Source organism: Dermacentor andersoni, chromosome 1 (genome assembly GCF_023375885.2).
Source record: "Dermacentor andersoni chromosome 1, qqDerAnde1_hic_scaffold, whole genome shotgun sequence".
Taxonomy (NCBI): domain Eukaryota; kingdom Metazoa; phylum Arthropoda; class Arachnida; order Ixodida; family Ixodidae; genus Dermacentor; species Dermacentor andersoni.
In genome coordinates, this window is record NC_092814.1 from 53,669,180 (window position 1) to 53,687,242 (window position 18,063).

Sequence of the window (18,063 nt, forward strand, 5' to 3'; positions counted from 1 at the left end):
AAACACTTCCTGCACACCCAACAACGTGTGGAATCGCACTTTGAGCCGCCATTCCATACGTGTATTGGTTTCTTGCCAAACGAACCGTCTCTGCAGTTGCAAATGTTGCATGCGTCTGAATACCGAACGGCGTGCATCTATTTCTAGACAGACAAATTCAGTGACACGAAACCAAAAATAGGCACGTGATGGTTTCTGAGCCGCTTTTATCGATCGATCCCTCTCGGGGATAAGCCAACGGACAAGATGCCTTCCGCTTCAGCAAAGGGCCGTGTTGGTTATCACGCAAACGTGACAGCATCCCCGAAAATGATGTGCCAAGGATAGAGTCCCTGCTTCAGAACTTGTAGCGCCTGAGTTCACCTTACGACAAAGGAAATCTGAACGTGTTCGCACAGCTACCTTTCAGGTGAGATTGTTACAACACAGTGCGTAAACAGTTCAATTTCAATGTCCATCAAACGGAACAACAGCATCGAAGGCTCGGACAACTTTTTACTGTTACTGCGTCTGCAGCGTTTCAGCAAGGAAAAGCAACAGCGCAAAAAAAAAGTACCATACATGAAGGCTACCACATGGGCCGGCGTAGCACAAGCGTTGCTTACAACCGCAAATAAACGAACACATAGAGACTACATGGATGCGTAGCGTTAACATATGAGGCCAAATCTTAAAAATGAGCTATGTAATGATTGTTTAAGTCAAACGAAACAGTACTTACTCTGGTTTGCGCGGCCGTTGCGCGCGCAACGGTTTTCGCGGTCAAGTTTGAATTTCCTGCAGAAAAAGGACGCACAATATTAATATTCCCGTAGGTCCTGCAGCACACATGGTATACGTGTTATATACTGCAAGAATTTGCAAATGTTCTTACCGAAAAATGGAATCCTCAACTTATTCTTCAAGGTTCGCGCTTCCTTCGTTCTCCCGCCATACACACTCACATGAGAGAAAAAAACGAACAATGACGATGCCGGCCGGACTCCCAGCGCATGCGCAACAGAAGCCTTCCGCTCAATAACATAGTCCCTATCAGTAGTGTTGATTACTGTGGTGCCTGATACAGCTCAAGAAAATTCATAGGCACGATTTTAAACGCCCCGTAGGGCACACTCGTTCTCGGAAAAATGTTTTCGTTTTTTTTTTTTTTTATTTAGCCATTCATAATTCAGCCACTCGCTATTCAATTGTTCGCGCTGTTGAGCGGATGCATCGCGCGCAAAATGCGAGCGTTGGGGCAGTAACGGCGCTTTGTAGGGCGCGTATCACCGTGTTTCTCATGTATTTTGTGAAAGAAACTTGTGCCTACTTGGCCGGCATCCAAAAGGAGCTTGCCATTACCGCAATGCCCTAGAGCGTTGATAGCCCTGTATATCGATGCTGGCTTCCGCTGTCTGCCTGCCCGCCTTACACCGGAGACGAGCAAAATACACGTATATACATTCAAATGCACCTTCTTTTGAAAGACATCTTACGTCTTCTGTAATTGCTCCAAGCGCATAAAACAATACGAAAATTTAAGTCAGCATAATTTAACAAACGGAAAAAATAAATGAGTGTTTTCAATTGTGTGTGCTTCTTTATTTTATTAGTCATCCATCGAGTGGCCATAGTCACCCAGCTTATCCGTCCTATCTCCGGCTTCACCTGTTGATCGTGCCCGCTTCACTAATAAGAACACAGCGTAGTTCGTTGAAAGCTCCTTCTGGTTTTAGCTGTAATTCATCACTTTCCCACACACCTTCGGCAGTAAAATATCGGTTAAGTGAAAAGCACGCTATTTGGCTAAATAAACCAGAACGAGAGGGAAGAGCGTTTTCAAAAGAGAAGGAGAACAATCGCGTCGACGCGCTAGGGGGACCGGTTTAGAGGCGAACTCCATGTGCGAAATGGAGCCCGCTGGAGAGCTGCCAGTACTGCGTGGCGGCGCTTTTGAATGCGACGCGGGGTTCGAAAATAAAGTTAGCAAAGCAGAAATTGCGTGCTTTACCTCACTGTTTCTTTCCATCGTAAATGCCCAGCGTAAAACAAATCAGCAAAAGCAGCCGCTCTGCTTACGTCGACTGCCGCTATTCTGAACTAAATACAACTTCACCAAGGTAGTGTCATATAAAGCCCCTCCATACACGTTTCCGCCGAGGAGGAGGGGAGGGGCTTTAATGTCATATACTCGAAGATATACACGGTCTGTTCGATTCGCCTGCACCACTGTGAACCAGTTCACGGCGGCCTCTCAGAACCTGTGCAGCTCGATTCCGGAGGTATAGGCCTAGCGAAACACGCGAAACGAATGCAAAGGTGCGGACGCGGTGCAGGCTTTATGCCATGTCAGGCTATAATGTGCACGGAGTGCGCAAGTTTCAGAGGTCCTGAACTGCAGGTATGATCGGTTTCTGGGGCGTAAATACACACCACACCAGTTGCGTAGACACATCAGACGTGCGTAAGCGGGGTTCTAACGGTGCTCGCGCCCGTGTGCTGCGTCGTCTGCTGCGCCGCTGCTTCGCACCTGTATGCGTGCACCAAGTCGTCACCGACAGTGGAGCGGGTGCAGCAAAATCATGAACCAGCCCTGCACCTTTCCTGCACCTTTTGAAACGAACGTCGTGGTTCTGCGGGCGCCATTGCTGCAGCGCTGAAACGAATGGCAGGGTGCAGCACCTCGCGAACTGGTTCAAGTGGTGCAGGCGAATTGAACGTACCCTATCCTATCTAATGTAAAGGCATTGCTAATGTTAGCCAAAGCGTTAAAAAAAGATGGCGAAAGGTACGATATCTCGTTAGGTCGCCAGTCCGCTTCCGTCAATAATTTTATATACTAATTATCTAGCTGGCTTATTAGAGAAGATTATTTAAACAAATTCCTTTTTTTTTTTAAGTTAAAGGTGTTACTTATACACTCTCATAACCGCATATTGTGCCAGTTTTTTATCTCTGTGTTAGTGTTTTTTTTTTTTTTCAGCTTGGTTTGTGATTCTCTTGACGAGGTGCGTATAACTTGTGACACTGTGCGATGGAGACGCGGTACAGTGGCCGCCGCTGATCCGTCCTTGTGGATGTGAAGTCGGAGTGCGCGAAGGGAGTCGACTGTACGGATCTTGGTTCCGTTGAGGGAGACGCTAGGATCGGGTTCGATATAGTTGGGTGGTCTTCCTCGTGTCGGTGCTATGAGAACGAGAAGCTCCGACTTTTCGGGTGCGAATTGAGACCGCTGTCTCGGAGGTACATTTCGATAGCATCGACGGCTTTTTGTACATTGCGTTCTTGTTGTCCAGTAGTAAGTGATCTGGTCCAGAGCGTGGTATCGTCTGCGTAAAGGGCGTGACATAGGTTTGGGATGGCATTGTTTTGGTAGCTTGATCATTGCGATGTAGAAAAGCAGGGATGAAATAACTGATCCTTGTGGGGTTTCTTTTTTGAGTAGCCGAAATTATCACTGCGGGGGTTGTAGACGCCTACTGTTGCTGTTCGATGTGTCAAACAGCTGCTGATGTAATTATAGACCTGCTCCCCGCAGCCTGTATCTTCGATGTCGCGGAGGATGGCTTCGTGGCTCACGTCATCTAATGCGTCCTTTATGTCTATTGCTAGGATTGATGATCTGCGTCTGTGATCAAGCATGCATATATCAGCTGGGCTTTCCTGCCATATCCCACACCAGGCCGGCCACCAACGTTGATGACATCACCTTAAATTACTCGTAGCTTCTGCAAAACTACCGCCTCGCGATCGGAAGAACCTCAAGAACCTGAGCTAAGATGAAGGAGTCATCCTCCGCCGCCTACAGACAAACGCCTATATACACGGAATAATCATGCACAGGCTCTATCCTACGCTATATTCGTACACATATGCAGCCACGCAGACACCCTGCAACACTTCCAGTATTGCCCACTGCGTGCCGCATCCACAGACCCCACCTCACAAGACGACTCCAAACAACGTGCCCCATAGAGGCTGAAGAGCACATACACACCGCCGTCGATTGACGGCTGCTGTATTTCTTGATATCAAGGGTGCATTTGACAATGTTTTACATGATGCAGTTTTAAATGTCCTTGAAGAATATGACAGTGGTGGCCGTTTGCATCAGTGGATAGCCAGCTATCTCGAAGAGAAAACCGCATTTATGACAACTCTAGACGGTGACACAAGGAACGATCCCGCCTATCGTGGGGTGCCTCAAGGAGGTCTACTGAGCCAAACTTTAAACTTTTTTCTAGTTGGACTCATCAAAAAACTCGTAGGCACAGTCATGGTCTCTGTGTACGCAGGTGACATCTGCATTTGGACCACAAGCTTAACGCACTTGCAAGTACAAACGAAGCTACAGCGTGCACTGTCAATAACGCCGACATACTTAAACATTCTTGGACTACAGCTCTCACTGACAAAGAGCGTAGCCATGACATTTACAGGGAAGTCAATGGCCTACTACACCGTTATGATTGATCGGATGGTTATACCTTCGGTATCCCACTACAATTTTCTTGGAGTCACCATCGACCGTGACTTACCTTGGTCGAAGTTCATCTCTGCATTAAGGAAAAAGCTGGACAGCTTTGCTCAAGTCATTCGACATATGTCTGGAAAATCGTGGAGGCCATCCAAATAATCTCTTCTGCAGCTCTACCAGGCACTTTTTGTTGGATACCTCCGCTACAGTGTGCTTGTACTTAATCGGATTAGTACATCTGCCGTGCGCACTTGAAAGTACTCAGGCGCGCGCTAAGAATTTGCCTAGGACTTCCAGGATGCGCTTCTACATGGGACACTATTGCAAAGGCACGCTTGCCCAGCTCGAGTTTATCTGCAACATGAGCCAGTGCGAGTGCATCTAGATCTAAGGCTACCGACTAGGCACAGGAATCATCCACTGACAAACGTCACAAGCATACGGCCTGACGTCGCCTACTCAGAAGCCGTGTTGACGCAACAAGATCTACTGCAGTCGAAATTCGCACCGCTTGACATACCGGAAGTTCCACTGTGGACAGTGGCAAAGCCATGGTAAGACTCTCCATCCCCGGAATAACGAAGAAGTCGAAAATGCCGCTTGCTGTGCTCAAGCATTTCGCGTTATCCTACATTGCTTACATGTATGGATATAGCGAACATGTTTTTGCATATCGTTCGGTAACACAGACCTCTTCCGCGGAAGCTTACGCGGTACCTCGAATGGGGATTACACGACGGTTCAAGATAGGACACAGAACGTTGTCAACAGCAGCTCAGTCGACCGGCGTTCGAGAAGCACTCCGCTGCATACTGCAACAAAGCCTCGAGAAATGGACAGTGTTTTGTGGCTGAAAACCGGTGCTGCAACTCATAAGCAATTATATGAACCACAGAACCGCATATAGTCGTCTGGTTTGCGACATCATGACTCTGCTTGCTGAGGTGTCTCAATACGGGCATATCGTCTTGCTGCAATGGAGTCCTAGCCATTGTGGAAGCTGGAAATGAACAGGCTGACGCGGAGGCAAAAAAGGCACACACTGACGGGAAGATTATAAATCTTACTTTTTCCCGGTATGACAACAACGCCTTGCTTCATAACTCCACCAAAATATATATAGCGCGACGATGGTACAACCCCTAACATCGGCAAGAGCGCCTCCATAGACTTGACGCTGGTTTGCGATTCCGGCTTCCACTTCGGTTGCAGAGAGGCTGCAGGCAACACTCATCCATCGATTACGGCTCGGTGTGGCGTACACTCGCCGATATCTTCATAAGACTGGAGGGTAACGTGACCCTGACTGTAGCGTCTGTCACACTCCCGGCTCCCGAGAAAATGGATCACATATACTTTGCGTGTGTCCTCAATATGAGGTGGAGCGAAGGACACTTAAGTTCAGTGTTGACTGCTGGGACTCGCGCCCCTTTTCGGAAGAAAAAATTTTAGGCACGTGGAAAAGAGTTGACCATGCCCAACGCACCATAAAATCACTTTTGAAGTTTCTATGTGAGACCGACTTACACGGTCGTCTCCAGGGCCTCTGAGAACTGAAGACAGTGCCAAATGTGTCTGCGCGATAACGTTTTGTGTGGACAAGATTACTCCGCGTATTGGACAACATCTAGCTCAATGTACCATATCATAATCATCTGCCACCTACCATTCCTGTATCTCCCACTTTCACTTACCCCATGTGAGGAGTATAGCAGACACGCTCTCCAGATCAACCTCTCTTCATTTCATCTCATTAAAATCTACTCCTCCTCCTCACCACAGCACACATTTATACCACCCCAGAAACGTGGAATGCAAAACTTTCCTCTGACGACCTGGACGACCAACGCAGTCTCGTCGCCCGGGCCAAGGAGGCAGCCAAACCAGAGGGTTTCTGGAATAAGGAACCCTCCCACCTAGGGTGAACCGGAACTTGACTCGGATTACCGTTTCAGAAAATAAAAGTTTATATATATATATATATATATATATATATATATATATATATATATATATATATATATATATATATATATCTTAGTAGCTCAATTGGCTACCGTTAGCTAAGATATCCTGTATATCTTTGAGCATGTGACCGTACCTTGGTGAAGTGGTCCGGCTGCAGTTGCATTTAGTCCAGAACAAAGTGGCAATCGACGTAAGCAGAGCGGAAGTTCCAAGAACTCAGTTCGGGTGCATTATTTAAGAGGAAGCTTTAGCTCCAGTGCTCCGATTTAAAAAGATGTAAAAGGAGAATTCGTTTTTCTCGGCAACCACTACACCAAAGTTGATGAGGTTTGTTGCATTCAAAAGAAGAACTTAAAATCTAGAGACTGGTGGTTCCGAATTTTCGATTTAGGTTGTCAATTTTTTATTAAAAATTGGCAAGAATAAAAAATTTTCAGAAAACGAAACTATCAAGTTTAGAACTCTGTAACTCAGCAATAAAAATGATAGCACAATTCTGTGACTTGCATCTAATAGCACATCTAAAGCGGACAAAATTGATATGTTACATATGAATCTCAAAAAAAAAATAATATGGAAATACAGCTTTTACAAAACCCTTGTACACAACGTAACAAATTCAATTAATACATAAAATCACATATCGAATTTGTCCGCTTTCAATGATTTAATGGATGCCGTTTACTGAACTGCGATATCTGTTCTTGATGCGGAGCTATTAATTTGTAAACTTCGTGCTTCTATATTTTTTTCACACTTTCATATTTTTGAAAATTCTTCTAACAATATTTAGGCACTAAATCGAAATTCCGCTTCCAACAGTCACTAGAATTTAACTTCCACTCTCAAATGCAACAACTTTCATTAAAACCGCTCCTGGGGTTATCTCCGAAAAACGTTTTTGCGTTTTACATGTATTTGAACAGGCCGCGTCGGAGTTGGGCCCGAGTTATAAAGCTTCATCTTAAGTTCGCATGCTAGTTGGCCATAACGTTTCCCTTTTCAATTTACGTGCCAGAACCACGATCTGATTGCGAGGTACGGCGTAGCGGAGGGCACCGGATTAATTTTGACCTTAACGCGTCCACCCAATGCTCGGTACACGGGCGTCTTTGCATTTCGCAAAGACGCCCGTCGCACGTGACGTCACTCTACTAACCCGTTAAAACTAACATGCCGAGGATGACGAGGCTGCCTTTGACGAAGATAGGTCCTCCTATCGAAACGTTGGCCAGCCTTTCTGAGGCACCTTGTCCTTGTTTATAATCTTTATACCACTTATTCACACAGCACTTGTAAAAAAAACGCGGATACACACACGCACACAAAAAAAGAAGTAGTGAAAAATTTAGCGCCTCGTGCGTGCCCTCATTTTTGCTGTGTCCATGTCTTTATTCAAGTGCACTGCTAATAACTGTCATTAATTATCAACTAGCCCATCATGTATGTCTTGAAGCGACGCTATAGAAGAGAAACGCCAAATCAGCTTAAAGTGATAAAGCATTCTTGATCGAATAATACTAGTTTCATTCAATTACGTGCTAATATAAGGGGTGATCATTTTAAGTTTTCCGGAATTTTTAAAGATCCGGGGCGCGATCACCTGGAGAAACACGGGGATCGACCTAGACAGCGACCACACCATCGTGGAAATCGGCATACCGGAACACAACGACACCAGCATCAAAACACACAGATGGATAGACTGAGATGCCTTTCGAGACGCCAGAAGCCAGAAGAGCGACGGTGACGACGAGATCGAAGACATCGACTCGTGGACGGCCGAAATCACCAAGAGCGTACGCGACGCGACCAAAGAGATTGAAACGGGCACGGAGATCGACAAAGTAGACAGCCGGCTTGCGCATCTCATCGAGGCCAAACAGTCGATACTCAATCGCTGGAAGAAACAACGGCTTAACCGCAGACTGAGAAAGAAGGTGGCGGAGCTGAACCGAGCGATCGAGGATCACTGCCGCGCTCTCTGCACGCAACAGTGGAACGAGATCTGCAACGCGGCATACGGGCAGGTGCATAGCGGGAAGACGTGGAACCTATTGCGGCACCTGCTCGACGAAACCAAGACCAAGTCGCACCAAAGGGACAGACTCGCCAGGCTCATACATCGGGCGGTCTCAGCACAGGGCGTCGACGAAGTCACCAGGCGCATTAACGACAAATACCTGCCGACTACACCTACCGAACAACACGCGCCGTACAGCGGCCTGCCTAACGCGAAGCTCGATCGTGACATCGACGTCGAGGAGGTACGCGCGGCCCTGCACGACCTCAACAGCCGGTCGGCAGCCGGCCCGGACCTCGTCATCGAGGTTCCTCGAGAACCTCGCCGTCATCGAGGTTCTTGAGCGCCTTAAGGCGCTCAAGAACCCCGGTGACGGCTCGATTGAAAAGCTCGCAAAATACTACAAGTGCTGGAGAGCGGGCGCGCTGCCAAAGCTGTGGAAGACAGCCAAGACCATCCTGATCCCCAAGCCGGGGAAGCCGCCGGACACGGATAACCTCCGGCCCATCTCGCTCACGTCCTGCGTGGGCAAGGTGCTGGAGCACGTCCTGCTCAACAGGTGGCAAGACTACCTAGAACGAGAAGGGCTGTACCCGGCCACATTTATCGGCTTCAGACAGCACCTCAGCACGCAGGACGCGATGCTGCAGCTCAAACACCAAATCATCGATGATGGCGGCAGCGCCCGCGACAACAAAGCAATCCTAGGGCTCGACCTGCAGAGCGCCTTCGATAAGGTGAAACACTCGGCGATTCTGTCCCAAGTCTCCAAGCTCAACATGGGAGAAAGATCCTACAACTACATCAAGGACTTCCTCACGGACAGGACCGTCGAGCTACGAGCAGGCGAGCTACAGACGCAAGAGAAGAAGCTCGGGAGCACCGGCACACCGCAGGGATCGGTCATTTCGCCGATGCTGTTCAACCTGGTAATGATCGGAGTGGCAGAAAAGCTCGGGCACATCGAAGACGTCAGGCACACCATCTACGCGGACGATATCACGATATGGGTGACCGGTGGCAGCGACGCCCACATCGAGGGCGCGCTGCAAGCCGCCGTCGACGCAATAGAAGACCAGCTGGAAGGCACCGGACTGAGATGTTCGCCGAGCAAATTGGAGCTTCTCATACTCCCACCTACCAAAAACAGCAGAGGCAAGACCAGACAACGCGAAAACGAAAAAATCAGAATCGTCACCAAATACGGCAACTTGATCCCCGAGGTCGGCAAAATTAGGATCCTAGGCATGGTCATCGAAAAGCACGGAAGAAACGGCGAAACCATCACCCGTCTCAAGGCAAAAGCAGCCAACGCGATTCGACTACTCAAACGAGTCATTTCCCGAAAGGCTGGCATGAGGCTCGTCCAATCCTTCGTCATCAGCCACGTCGCGTACGTTGCAGCCTACCACAGATGGCTGCAACACGAACGAAACAAAATCAACGTGCTCATCAGAAGAGCGTACAAGACGGCGCTGGGCCTGTTCGAGTCCACAAGCACGACCCGCTTGTTACAACTCGGGCTACACAATACGCTCGAAGAAATAGCCGAGGCGCAACGGACCTCTCAACTGGAGCGGCTGTCCATGACCAAAGCCGGGAGGAAGATACTGGACGATCTGGGAATTAGACGCTCGAACGAGGTAGAGATGAAGCTCCCCGTCCCCGAAGAGGTCCGACGCCAGACCAGAATCGACCCCATACCGAAGAACATGAATCCCGACTTCAACAAGGGAAGAAGAGCGGCGAGGGCCAAGGCTCTCATCGACCAGCATGCCAACGACGAACACGCGCGGTACGTGGACGCGGCCGAATACCAACGGAACGCCTTCGCAGCGGTCGTCATAGAGGCGTCAACCGGCGACACGAGGACGGCAGCGAGCGTGAGAAGCGCCGGAGCGGAACAAGCGGAGGAGGTAGCCATCGCCCTGGCCATCGCCGACGCAGACTGCCACACGGTGCTGAGTGACTCAAGACAGGCGGTGCGAAACTTCGCCAAAGGGCAAATCTGCAGGGAGGCTGAGCGCCTACTGCGAGCGGTAAAACTAGAAGAACGAAAAGTACGACTCAAGTGGTTCCCGGAGCACGCGGGCGACGCGTCGGAACGCAATGAGAACCATAATGAGACGGCACTCGCAGCGGCGCGAGCGCTAACCAACCGCGCCCCGGCGACAGACCGTCCGACGTGGTTCGGAACCAAGGACCGCATGACGGATTACAATGAAATCACGAAGGCCTACCGCCTGGCTCGCAGGACTCTCCCACCCCCGCACCCGAGACTGAGTCGAGCGGAGGCGGTAGTACTGAGACAGCTCCAGACCGGATCGCTACCGAGCCCGAAACTGATAAATCGCATGTAGCCCGAGACATATCCGACAGATATGTGCAGAGTCTGCCGGAGGGAGACCGCAGACTACACGCACATCTTGTGGGACTGCATTAAATATCCAGAAGACGCTAAATCAAGAACACTCCCACCGCGGCTCGAGGCAGCCGCGAAGAGCTACGACCGAGACGATCAGCTCTGGGCCGTCCAGCAGGTCCTCCAGGCGCTCGAAAGGCACGGACCCAGCGAGCCGGCAACGGCGAGCTGAGACCAGCGCCGAGTAACGGCAACTTCGAGGATGACGTAGGCCCTCGTCGGGGCGCGCGAGCGCCCAACTACAGGCATAAAATTTCTCCAATCCAATCCAATAAAGATCGCCTGTGGCACATAGCATATAATTCTTGTCCTCGAGCTGGATTATTCGAAGAGTTGCATATTACGATCCCAAGAAATCGAAGCACTTAGTTCAATTACCAAAAATTCGAAAATGTTTAAATTTTATTTATTGATTTCTCGTACAATAGAGAGGAGTCAAGGTCTAAAGACATACAAATGGTTGACAAATTTCCCTGTCCCCTTTTTAATTAAACACCTTACGGCACATATTGCAATTTACGAATTCTAGCCGGTGAATTTGCATGACGTATCCACTTGAAATGAATTTCCAGGATGACACCAGTTTTGAGATATTATTTCCCAAAGTGTGGGACGAAATACATGGGCGTCCCAGTTCCTTTTCTGCTTCAATGCAGAAAAGAGCGTTTTAAATTTTGAACAAAGGTACGAACTCATTTATTGTCTAGATGGGCGGTCATCGTGACGAAAGGTACGCACACTCATTTATTGTCTTGATCGGTGGTCATTATTTCACTTGCAACTGCAATCACATTCTTTGATAATGTCAAATCATTGCACGTACGCCGCTGGGTCGTCGGTTGGGCCAGAGCGATGTGGCATCGCAAGGGATATGTCTAAAATTAAATTGTGGGGTTTTACGTGCCAAAACCACTTTCTGATTATGAGGCACTCCGTAGTGGAGGACTCCGGAAATTTCTACCACCTGGGATTCTTTAACGTGCACCTAAATCTAAGCACACTGTCGTTTTCGCATTTCGCCCCCATCGAAATGTGGCCGCCGTGGCCGGGATTCGATCCCGCGACTTCGTGCTTAGCAGCCCAACACCATAGCCACTGAGCAACCACGGCGGGTTCGGTAGACCATGGCGACCAGGCAAGGACGAGACGATTTCTAGTGCGAAACTTGCACGGTTTATTCAAAGGTTGGTGAAAGATGATAAGAAGAGAATGAAGTGTTAAAAAAGTACATTTCGGAGCCCCTTAAATGGGCTCTCTATAAAATCGTGGGAGGGATCTTGCTCCCGTCGACGTCAGGTGACAGGCACAGAGTCTGCTTTGTAGATGGGCGTCCCGCCTCCGTAGATACCAAGCCTGCAGCAAGGAAAGAGCGTCCCGCCTCCGTATATACCAAGCCGCAGGGCCGGGATTGTAGACGCTTATCCCTCTCTTTTGCGCATTGCTGGTTCGCGGAAGTTCTCCTGCAGAGCTTGACAGTTCGAGGAAAGGGTCCCTATAAAGTCGCACACACACAAAAGGGGCCTGTAAACACTGCGGGGCGTCCGCTAGGACGGCATACACTCGAGACAACCATGGCGAATTAGGAAGTCACACTTGGTTTCGATGAGGCATGGTGGTCGAGAATCCATTTTGCACGGGGTGCTAGACGCCAACCGTAACAGCACTCCAAGAGAGGCGGACCTGCTTGAAGCCGGATAGCCTGGACAACATGCTGTTTTTGCACAAGAACATGCAGCTTTCCTTTTTGCTGGCCTTCACACAGTCATATTCCAGCAGCAATGTTTTCGGGTGCAGTCTTTTTGTGTCAATGCGTGTTATTTTGAGCGCATTTTCTATGTTTATTTCATAAAAATGGAGGGACCTTTTATCTGGGATAGCCTGAAGCATGGTGCGGACAGTTTGATTATATAATTTATATTGTACCTCGTGAGTGAGTTTCGTGTCGAAGTCAGAATATGAGCGATTTACATTCCATCTGCTTTTACTTGAAGTTCACCATATATAACTTTAACCTTTTTTTTATCTTCCGCAACAAATTATTAATAAAGAGCCTCTTTTAACAATTTGCAATCATTATTGTTTCCAACATGAAGTGTAGACAAGAGCTTAAAGAGAACGCCCTGGGTTTGCTCCTATCCGCTTTTTCATGTTAGTTGTAAAGTTTGTTTTGAATTTTTTTTTTGCTGTGTTTTATTGCCCCTGTACATTTATTGCAAATACTTTTCATGTAGCGCATAAGCAACATTTCCTTTATATTCTGGCGTACTGCGTGCCAAAACCACGACGTGATTACGAGGTACGCCGTAGTGAGGATCGGATTAGTTTCGACTACCTGGAGTTAACGTGCACCTAAGTCTAAGTACACGGGAGTGGAGTTCAGCGTTGTTTGTGCGGGCGGCTACATGTAAGGGTCATGCAGTGTGGTCGAAAGAGATGCGTGGTTTGACACTGTTGTGATCGGCCGTTCAACCCGCGACAGCCTCCGTTCACGGATAGCGCAATTATAGGGAACGGGCCGACGGCCTCGTCAGGCTGTTGCGATCGGCCGTTCACCCCGCGACAACCTTCAGTCACAGATAGCACGATTATGGGGAACGGGCCGACGGCCTCGTCAAAATTGTTCTCAAATGGGATGATTTATGGCCGCTGGTGGAGTACCTTTGTCAGGAGAGGTTTGGGCAATTAGAGAAGCGATGGTCTTTCACCTGTCATCCGCCCAAACTGGCGCGTCCACGCCGGAGACGGGGTCCCTGCTTGTGCCAAGTGATGTGCGTGTTGCCGACAAAGCTCCTTTCGGAGGGAAAGGGCAACAAACCTCCGGATTGGTGGCACCTGATGTCATCGGTCTCCTCACACCGGATTGGGTGAGGTGACTTGACAATGAGCACGCAGGGTATAAAAGGAGCGACGGCCGCCTGGAGTGATCGGCTGCTACAACTACGTCATGAACTTATTTTGCTGTACTACTTTGAATTTCTTGTAAATATGTAATATAAACTTATGTGTAAAACGTCCTGGATATCGGGCCCAGCCCCCATGTTCCCTTACTCCTCCACGATCAAAGTATATTCCACATCTTCGCACCCCCAGTCGCAACAACACCAAGACTGTGGCGGAGAGTTTTAGCCGTCGGGGGTGGGTGAGACGCGGTGTACGGAGAGCGCGCAAGCGGGCTGACTGAATTGGGGCTTCCGCCAGTCGGGGTGTTCGCGGAAGCAGTGCCGTGGCTTTGAAATCAACCCCTCGCCGCTGAACCGCACCATGCCGAGACATTTCGCGAACGGACCAGATATGCCCCAACGGACGTGGACGTGTTTTCTTTGGGGAAGTGTGTCTTGCGAGGTTGTGAGACAAGAGACCCGTTGCACTGCAAAGGATTTATGGCAACGGCCTGCGTATTGGAACTCAGGATAGTGTCACCCTGGAGCCCCATTGTGTGCACACTGCGCGCACCGCAGGTACCACCGCTTTGGGTACGTGCATGGCCGTTGGAGGGGGATTCGGTGGAGATTCGGCTGAGAGAAAGAGGATGAAAATTGTAACATCATTGTAACTTTTGACTCGTAGTCTGATGTCTGTGTAACTGTAGTTTCCATTCTATCGCTTGCCTATTATATCTTAATAAACAGTTAACCCCTTGCAATCAGCATTATAGCCTTGCCTACTGATATGTGACTTCGGGACATCCACAACACGTTCAATTTCTCTCACCGACATCGAGGCGAACATCAACTACGGGTGTTTTCGCATTTCGCCCCCATAGTAATGCGGGCGCCGTGGCCAAGATTCGAACCCGCGTCTTGGAGCTTGTCAGCGCAACAGCTTAACCGTTAAGCTAGCACTGCGGTAAAAGCAACATTTCCATGCATGTACACCGGGTTTTCCGTCTGCTCGCCCGCTACAAAGGGCAAGGCACTAATAATACTAATCACCATCAACAAATTTCCTCCTGCGTGCCCGGGCTCGGCCTGGTCATGCACACGCGCCCGAGTTTGGAACCGCGAGATTGAGCCGCGAGCGCCGGCTCATCCTCGCACACTTTCACGCGAACATATAGCACAGGGCTCGCGGCGACGACTTTATCACCCTTGGGCTTTGTACGGAACCTCACGGCGGCGGCAGAAATGCGCCTGGAGTGTCCATATAACTGCTATCGCAATAAAACATTTTGGAATTAAGGTTCATACAACTTAGTTTCAACTTTTCCATTCAGAATATTCTTTCTCTATATAGGAGTCTCCTCTCTTAGAAAGTGCCAGAGGGATGTTTGCTCAGCCGCGGAGGAAATTTAAAGTTGTTTCAGGGAGTTTTTCATAGTCTTTAAGTTTTCATTTCATAGTTTTTAAGGTTTTCTTCAAGTTTTTAAAGTTTTCATTCATTTCTTCCTGACAATGTTACCAAGTTTAGTAGTAACTACAATATCCTGATATCATCCAAATGTTGGCCAATATACCCCACAGTGGGTATGAGCCATCGTGAAAGGAAAACGAAACGAAACGAAGCCCACCGTCTCGTGGCGCATGATGACAATGGCCACTTGAGGCGGCACAGCGGCCATCGGCGCCCGTTCCAGGAGAATGTCGTGCGAGCAACGTCGCAGTAAGTGGCGCTGCGGCGTCACTGGAGCCATGCTCGTCGGTCTGCCCCTGTCGTTGCTGGGGCTCGCCACGTGCCTGGGCCGCCGGGGCACAGTTTCCTCGCCGGGGCTCTGCTCGACCTCAGCGTGCCGCACGGCCGCACTGGCGCTCAACATGTCGCTGAGCCGCAGCGTGGGACCCTGCCAAGACCTGGAGCGCTTCGTGTGCGACGGCTGGCCGCGCATGGAGAGGGCCGGATCGCGCGTGCAGCTCATCATGAACTACGCCTGGACCGCGTACCGGGTGCCGCGGCGGGGCCAGTCGGCCGTCGACAAGGTCGTGGCGCTCTATCAGAGCTGCGTGGCCTCACTGTCGCCCGGCGGTGGTGAGCCCGACACACTACGCGCTTTCATCGTGCAGTTGGGCCTGGGCCCCGCCAACGCGACCGTGGGCAGCGCCTTCCGGGCGCTACTGCGGCTCTCGACGCGTCACGCGCTGCACTTGCTGCTAGCCGTGGAGCACAACGCCAGCGTCTCGTTGCGACCCGCTCAACCGCCGCCGGCGAGCAGCCCGCCGAGCTACGTGCTCCGCGTGGCCGAGCTGGCTCTGCTGGACGAGCCGCAAGCCGTGGCGCACGACCTGCAACTCATCGAGCGGGAGCTGGCCACGCCGCCCGCCGTCGGTCACATGACGCGCACCGTGCCCCTGGAGGTGGTGGCCGAGGAGTGCGGCTCGCTCAGCGACTGGCTCACGGAACTGCCTGGCACCAACTCGCACACGCCGGTGGACGTCGAGGCGCCGACAGCTGTGCGCTGGTACGCAAACTTCCTGCGGCGCCACCGCGGGGACGCCGCGCTGCGGCGCTACGTGGCGTGGCACACGGCCCGCGTTCTCGGCTCGCTCACCCAGTACGACCTGTTCCGCGCCACCCTGGAGACCAAGCTGGGCCGGCTCGAGCCCAGCCCGAGTCTGGTCAAGACTACTTGCCTGGCCCACGCGGCCAACCTGATGCCGCTCGCCTACAACGCCTTCGTGGTGCGCCACTTCGCCACGCGGCGCTCGCGCAGGGCCGTCGAGGCGATGGCCGACGGACTGCGTGCGGCCGCCACGGCCAGCGTGCGCGCCAGCCACTGGTTGGGCGACCGGCCCAAGGCCATGGCGACGCTCAAGCTGCGCAAGCTCACCTGGGTGCTGCCACGACACCGCAGCGAGGCGCAGGTCAACCGCGCCTATGCTCGCGTCAGCGACCTCAGCTTGAAGGACTTTCTCAAGTCGTACATCAACGTCACCGAGCACAGTGGCCACAGGGACGCACATGAGGCGAACCAGGCGTCCGTCGACGTCCTCTACACGGCGCAAAGAAACGCCATCGTTGTGTCGGCAGGCATGCTCAACACGCCCTTCTTCGAGGATACACTTCCGGCCGCCTTCAATTACGCTGGACTCGGGCAGCGCATGGCGCTCGAACTGCTGCATTCTTTCGACGAACAGGGGCGCTGGTACGACGAGCGCGGTCGGCCCCGCAACTGGTGGGACGACGCGACGGCCGACGAGTTCCGGAACAGGCTCGAGTGCCGACACGGCGGCGGCGGCGGCCAGGCGCTCTTCGAGAGCAGTGCCCTGCGCCTTGCCTTCCACGCCTTCCGCAGGACGCACCAGCACGTGCTGCTCAAGGGGCTCGAGGTCTACACCCCTGACCAGATCTTTTTCATCAGCAGCTGTCACAAGTGGTGCGGGCACGAGAACAGCTCGTGCAACGCCGCCGTGCGCAACCTCGAAGAGTTTTCAGCTGCTTTCAAGTGCAACCCGGGCGAGCCCATGAGCCCGCACGAGCGGTGCCCGCTGCTCGTGTGAGATTAATTAACCACCGGGACGTCGGCTCGGCAACCAGCGGGTGAACCGCCAACCGCTTCCAAGGTCTTTCGCAGCGAGCAGACTTCAAGGGCACGCTGAAAAAAAAAGAACAAGAAAAAAAAAAAAGAAACAAGCTCTGTATTGTCATGCTTTCTCAGTCGACAACTACTAAACTCACTGTTTTTTTTATATACCAGGCAACAAAAGAGACTACACAGTGCAACACGCGGTTATATCCCAGGTCGCCCTGTAACTATATCAAACATGGAGAGAGACGCACCAGCGCAGGTGTGTCCTCGTACCATGTGTTAAGTTTCTTTATAAGGTACGAATCAAGTCTACGGCGACGCGCTACATACAGGCGAAGTTCAGGGTTTACGCACATATAGCAGTGCGTGTACATATACGTCACCTGAAGGATTGTGCCTAGTCGTGTACCAGCAAAAAAGTAGCTTCCACAAATCTCGCGGCACTCTGCATCAGCACTGGAAAGCCGCATGTGGGGTCCCGACTTGTGTCGTAGAAGTTCTTCAAAGAACGATTACGAAGAATCGGGCAATACCGCGATGCGCGACTTTAGCCGGCATGGTGTCACATGCGCGCAGTTGCCTCAAAGCATGTGCGCATGTTGGTACGTAAACGAAGTACTCAAAACCGAGTGCTGCCCAATTTTCCAGGGCGGGTGTCTGCCAGTACGACGTAACGTAGTTACTACTATTACCCTAAAACTGCACACAAGCGACGCCTGCAAGGTGCCCGAGAT

The 18,063-nt window shown here is 50.9% G+C and overlaps 2 protein-coding genes across 2 annotated transcripts in view; one reads left to right on the top strand and one right to left on the bottom strand.

The window, feature by feature from the left end:
- LOC126545500 (uncharacterized) overlaps nt 1-978 on the bottom strand; it is a 42,113-nt gene extending 41,135 nt beyond the window's left edge. The window contains exons 1-2 of the mRNA XM_050193394.3: nt 875-978; nt 722-777 (exon numbers count right to left, since the gene is read on the bottom strand). The gene's annotated coding sequence lies outside the window, so the exon portion shown is untranslated. The remainder of the gene's footprint in view (nt 1-721; nt 778-874) is intronic.
- A 14,440-nt stretch (nt 979-15,418) lies between these two features.
- On the top strand, nt 15,419-17,763 carry LOC126545506 (neprilysin-3-like). The gene has a single exon (XM_050193404.3). It carries the CDS (start codon nt 15,447-15,449, stop codon nt 17,298-17,300), a length of 1,854 nt encoding a protein of 617 aa, XP_050049361.1. The 5' UTR covers nt 15,419-15,446; the 3' UTR covers nt 17,301-17,763.
- Nucleotides 17,764-18,063: the final 300 nt, after the last annotated feature.